The following is a 6,139-nucleotide window of genomic DNA, read 5'->3' on the forward strand; positions in this document are numbered from 1 at the left end:
TTTTTTAACAAAATATTTTCCTTAGAAAAACCATTTTTTCTTGTAGTGTAAAAAATGTAAATTAAGTCAGGATTAAAGGAGTATGTGTTGAGTGCTATTGAAAAGTTTTTAAGGTGAAATATCCTTATTTATCCCCTCGTCCGTTTTTCATGGGTAGATATTGGGTACTACCAAATCTAATTTCTAATACTATTTCTATGAGTGGAGATAGTATTAAAATCAATATAAAATGCTTGGCCTGTTCAATATAAGAAACAATATTTCATTATTTGCTTGTGCCATTAAAAGGCTATATCTTCAAAATATGTAACATACTCTACAGACAAAATGAAAAAGCATTTGGCTTAACATAAAATTAAAGTATTGTCAATTTGCAACAAATATATTTTGTTACTATAATACAAATGGAACGAATGTAAATTATTAGAAAAACTTATTTGCAACGAATTCATTCATTATAGATGAACATTTGCAAGGAACGTGCATCGTTACAAAAGATGTTTTCTTACATTCATTATAAAAGTACTTTAACTTCATATGAATTACATTTGTAATAATAAGGAATGAGCTCGTTACAAATATCAAAAAATAACAACTTAGTTTTATTGCAAATATGTAAATTTTGCAATAAATTGAATACATTGATACTGCTCAATTGTAAAAAAAAAAAAAATGATTGCAAATTATAGATTTGCAACAAAATTGATTCGTTCTAATATATTTATATTGCATATAAATTATTGCATATTTCTTTTGCAACGCTTTTATTCATTACAGAATTATATTTGCAACAAATCAAACTCATTGCTATTAATGTTTTGAATGAATATAAATCATTGCTAATATATATTTATAATAATTTTCTAGATCCCTTGATGGATTTTAACAATGAAAATATATATATTTGTAATAAAAGATTGTCTTTGCTAAAAGTGTGTATTTACAATGAAAATAAAATTTGTCAGAAAATCTCAAATGTCATTGTATAAATGTTGAAAGCATAATAACAAACATTATTCATTGTTAAGAGGCATTTGCAACAAAAAAAAAAAAAAAAATTGTAATAAAATATTTTCCTCATAAAAAGCTTTTCTATTGTAGTGCAAAGAGGGTGTATTGAGTTGTGACAGATGAGCATTTTTTCAGTGCTACTAAAAGGTTTTAAAAGTAAGATATCCTCCTTTATACCCTCATCTGTTTTTCATAAATAGATTTTGGGTGCTACCGAATTTAATTTCTAATACTATCTCTACTCATGGAGATAGTTTTCAAATCAATCTATAAGATTTGGTTTACTCAATATAAGAAACGATATTCTATGATTTGCTTGTGTCATTGAAGGGATATATCTTCATGATGTCTAACATACTCAAAAGCCAAAATGAAAAAGATTTTAACATAACATAGTGTTAAAGTATTGTTGATTTGTAATAATTATATTTTGTTGTTGTAATACAATTGGAATGAATGTAAATTATGGGATAACATCATTGTGGATGAGCATTTGCAAAGAATGTACATTGTTCCAAATGATGTTTTCGTTGGAAAAATATTTTAACTTTTTATAAATTACATTTGCAATGATATGCATTCGTTGCAAATATATTTTTGTTAAGGAATGAGTTCGTTGCAAGTATCAAAAAACAACAATCTAGCTTCATTGTAAATGTGCAAATTTTACAATCAATTGAATACTTTGCTATTGCTCAATTATAAAACAAAAATGATTACAAATTATAGATTTACAACAAAATTGATTAATTCCAATATATTTATATTGCATATAAAGTGTTGCAATTTTTTTTTTTTTTGCAACAATTTTATTCGGTACAAAATTAAATTTACAACAAATCAAGTTAATTGCTACTGCTATTTTGAATGAATATAAATTGTTGCTAATATATATTTGCAACAGTTTTCCAAATCCCTTGATGAAGTTTAACAATGAAAATATATATATTTGTAATGAAAGATTATCATTGCTTAAAGAGCGTATTTGCAATAAAAATAAAATTTGTTGAAGAACATCAAATGTTAATGTGAAAATTCTGAAAGCATGGCAATGAACATTGTTTGTTTCTAAGAGGCATTTGCAACAAAAAAAAAAAATAACTATTTTGCAATAAAATATTTTTCTTGCAAAAAGCCTTTTTCTATTGTGGTGCAAAGAGCGTGTATTGAGTTATGATAGAGGAGCATTTATTGAATATTACTCAAAGGATTTTAAAGTGAGATATCCTCCTCTATACCCTCAACCATTTTTCAATAGTAGATTTTTTGTGCTATTAAATTTAATTTCCAATACTACGTCTATAAGTAGAAATAGTTTTCAAATCAACATATAATATTTCGTCTATTCAATATATTCCATGATTTGCTTGTGCCATCGTAGGGCTATGTCTTTAATATGTCTAACATACTCTAAAGGCAAAATGAAAAAGTATTTGACATAACATAGTGTTAAAGTATTGTTAATTTGGAACAATTGTATTTTGTTACTGTAATATAATTCAAACGAATATAAATTATTGGAAAAAACCATTTACAACAAATCCATTCATTGCGAATGAGCATTTGCAAAGATTGTACATTATTCTAAATGATGTTTTCCAACAAAAGAAAGTATTTTAACTTCTTATAAATTACATTTGTGCATTCATTGCAAATCTATGTTTATAAGGAATGAGTTTGTTGCAAGTATCAAAAGGCAACAATATAACTTCATTGCAAATGTGTAAATTTTGCAATAAATTGAATAACTTATTACCGATCAATTGCAAAAAATAAAAGTGATTAAAAATTAAAAATTTGCAATAGAATTGATTCATTGCAATATATTTGGAATGCATAAGAAATGTTGTAATTTTTTTTTTAAACAATATTATTCGTTGCAAGATTACATTTGTAACAAATCAAGTTTGTTGCTAATGTTGTTTTGCAATGAACATAAATCAAAGCTTGTTGTATTTGCAACAATTTTCCAAATCCATCGATGGACTTTAGCAAAGAAAATATATATATTTGTAACAAGATATTCTCGTTGAAAAAAGTGCGTATTTGCAATTAAAATAAAACCTATTGGAGAACGTCACATGTTAATATAGAAATTCAAAAGCATGGCAATAAACATTGTTCGTTATAAATAAGTAATTGTAATGAAATATTTTCCTTACAAAAAGCCTTTTCTAGTATAATGCAAAGAGTGTAAATTGTTCAAATTTATAACAAAAGCATAACATATCAATTGCAAGTTTTACAATATTCATTTAAAGCTTTCAATCTGTTTTGTTTAAGCACTAAGTCTTAATCCTTATTTATTTTGAAAGAGATATAGTTTTGTATTGTATTGTTTTCATTTCACTCATTGATGTGTATTCTCTGATAACCTACCTACTATCAACTCTTATATCAGTAAAATAGTGTGTATAACTTTTGTACGTGTAGAAGGTATTCTACACAAAAAATAGTTGAATCAACACGTGTAAGGTGATCATAAGTGTAGAGGGTGTTTTACACAGACTCTCTGTAGCGGCATTGCTCAAATGTATAATAGATTTCTTTTTCCATTTGAAGAAGCTAGTTGAATAGTGAATTTGAAACTACTTAAGGGTAGCTTGAGGTGAAGATGTAGGCAGTGGGGCTGAACCTCATTAAAATATTGAATTTGCTTCTTTCTTACCCTTACTCTTTATATTTATTATTGTTTCATATTTTGTTTATATTTTATATTGTATATTTAGTTTCTAATTGTTAATATTTAAATACAATAAAATTCACACCACCTCTTATGTAAGTCATTTGGGCAATATTTTGTTACTGTTGTGCTTATGGATTTTAATACTAGTCAATTTTGTAGGCTAGGCAACCTTACGGATTTTTTCTATTGGTATGATCTATAAATACCAGCATATGGATAAAAGACAAATAACCGATTAAAAATTAAACTTCAAAAGATATAAGCATCAATGCATATCCAAACTAGTTGATATCGACTAGAGATTTTTTTAGAGTTGTAAGAGAAAACTGGAGAAAACCAGGTTCATTATAATAATTTTGATGACGTGGTTATTTATTTTGAAAATTTATTTTGAAAATTTTTTAGCAATCTTATTGCGACATGTACTAAACTTTTGGGGCCGGTGTATGAATGGTTTCAATACTTGTAATTATAATATAATTTTATTGTTTGCATTTGTAATTTGTGTTTTGGGGCTGGTGTATAGGCAATAATAATACTTGTACATAGAATTGAGAAAATGTTCAATCTACACATTCTCTTTTCATCAAATTTCAGTTATTGTGAATGAATCTGCAATTTATGAAGTGTGTAATTTATCTTAACGTTTGAAAAAAGCAGAATTATCTATTTGTTTCCTTTGGGTGTGCTTAAAGCTTAAATCATTTCGATCACCGTTAGATCTGGGCAAAAATTATAATCTTATTTTTTATTTATCTGATACCAATAAAATACTGTTGAGAAATGCAAATATTTATTATTTATAAAACGATAATAATTTTAAAACTATTTATGGGATAAAAAATCATCTTCTTGTTTAAGATTTATGTACAAAGTAATATTGTTTAGCATAAGGAAAAAGATAGAATATTGAGTAGTTAAGATTTTAAATCGAAGTGAGAGAAAAAAAATAAAAAAATAAAAAATATTTTAATAAAATAGAAAAGTATAAAAAATAAGATGTAAGATATTTTTAAAAATTAGTAAAATTTAAAATAAAATTTTAAAAATGGTCTACTTTAACTAAAATTTAGATTAGTTTGGATGTGATGTGAACGCTATGATATGCTTTAAGTTTTAATGCAAGCTTTAAGGAAAAATAAAAAAAATAAAAAAGTCACAGTGCGGCAGAACAGAACAAATACAGGGGCCGAGAAGGGTAACGACCAAAACGGTTGAATTCGAGAAGGAATCGAAGGGCATTGATTTCTCGTCTTGTCGTCTTCGAACCCCACCAAAAACACAAGCAGGTGCCTACTCCCCCTACACCCAAACCCTCCATCGGAATACACACTTCACATGGCCCCAACTCCTTTTTACTTTACCCTTTCTTACTTCTAATTCTTCGCTTTTATCTATCTTTTTCTTCTTCGGTACTGATCCCAGAGCCCAAATCTACACAATCGAAGCGATAGCTATGAAGCGTGCACTCGCAGCTAGTGAATCTATGGAGGGTGCTGGGGAAGACAAGAAGATGAAGAAGATTAGAGTTGAGGAAGAGGAAGAAGGGGAAATTGGAAGTGGGTTTGTGAATCTGGATGAAAATCTGCTGTACGAGGTGTTTAAACACGTTGACGCGAGGACGCTGGGTGCGGCGTCGTGCGTGAGCAAGCTTTGGCACCGGACGGCGCAGGATGAGCGTCTCTGGGAACTGATTTGCACCAGGCACTGGGCTAACATCGGCTGCGCCAATCATCAGCTCCGATCCGTGGTCCTCGCTCTCGGGGGATTCCGTCGCCTCCACTCCCTTTACATCTGGCGTCTCTCCAAGCCCCAATCGTCAGCCGGCTCGTCGTCGTCTTCCTCTTCATCGGCTTCACCATCGTCTTGGGCGTCTTTCCCGTCGATGATCGGATCGAAGCCGCCGATTCGTTGGGGAAAAGATGAGGTCAATCTCTCGCTGTCACTCCTCTCCATTCGCTACTACGAGAAGATGAATTTCAAGAATGGAGGCAGATGATTTCAACTATCCATGAATATTTCAAATTTCACTGTTCCTTTTCTTGGTTAATTCTCAGCGTTTTGATTTCTTTTCGTCGTCCGGATTTACATGGATATATTTCTTTAGATCTGTATGCTTGCTACGTTTCATAATTTCCTTGTTGACTTCCTGTGTGTAAATGGAAATGCAATCGTTAAATCCGTGCATAATAATGTGATAACTAGGATTACCCTGTTATTATTTCTTCCTTTGTTTGATGGGGTTTCTGAGAATTCCGTGTTTGGAAGCCAAGAAAAAGGAGGAAGAACCTCGAAAGCAGAACTGTGCAAAAGTGGATGGGAGGTGGTGGTGGGGGATGCGGATACGTATTCCGAATGCCCACAAAGAGACTGGACCAAAAGGTCCAGTCGTATTAAATGTCTGTTTCTTAATGTCTGACATTTCTTACTGCCTTGTCGCTA

The 6,139-nt window shown here is 30.0% G+C and overlaps 1 protein-coding gene across 1 annotated transcript; it reads left to right on the forward strand.

Moving 5' to 3' along the window:
- Positions 1-4,906: 4,906 nt before the first annotated feature.
- LOC122295444 (F-box protein GID2-like) lies at positions 4,907-5,884 on the forward strand. Its single transcript, XM_043104462.1, has one exon. It carries the CDS (start codon positions 5,154-5,156, stop codon positions 5,694-5,696), a length of 543 nt encoding a protein of 180 aa, XP_042960396.1. The 5' UTR covers positions 4,907-5,153; the 3' UTR covers positions 5,697-5,884.
- Positions 5,885-6,139: the final 255 nt, after the last annotated feature.

The sequence above is a fragment of the Carya illinoinensis genome, chromosome 15, assembly GCF_018687715.1.
Source record: "Carya illinoinensis cultivar Pawnee chromosome 15, C.illinoinensisPawnee_v1, whole genome shotgun sequence".
NCBI classification, from domain to species: domain Eukaryota; kingdom Viridiplantae; phylum Streptophyta; class Magnoliopsida; order Fagales; family Juglandaceae; genus Carya; species Carya illinoinensis.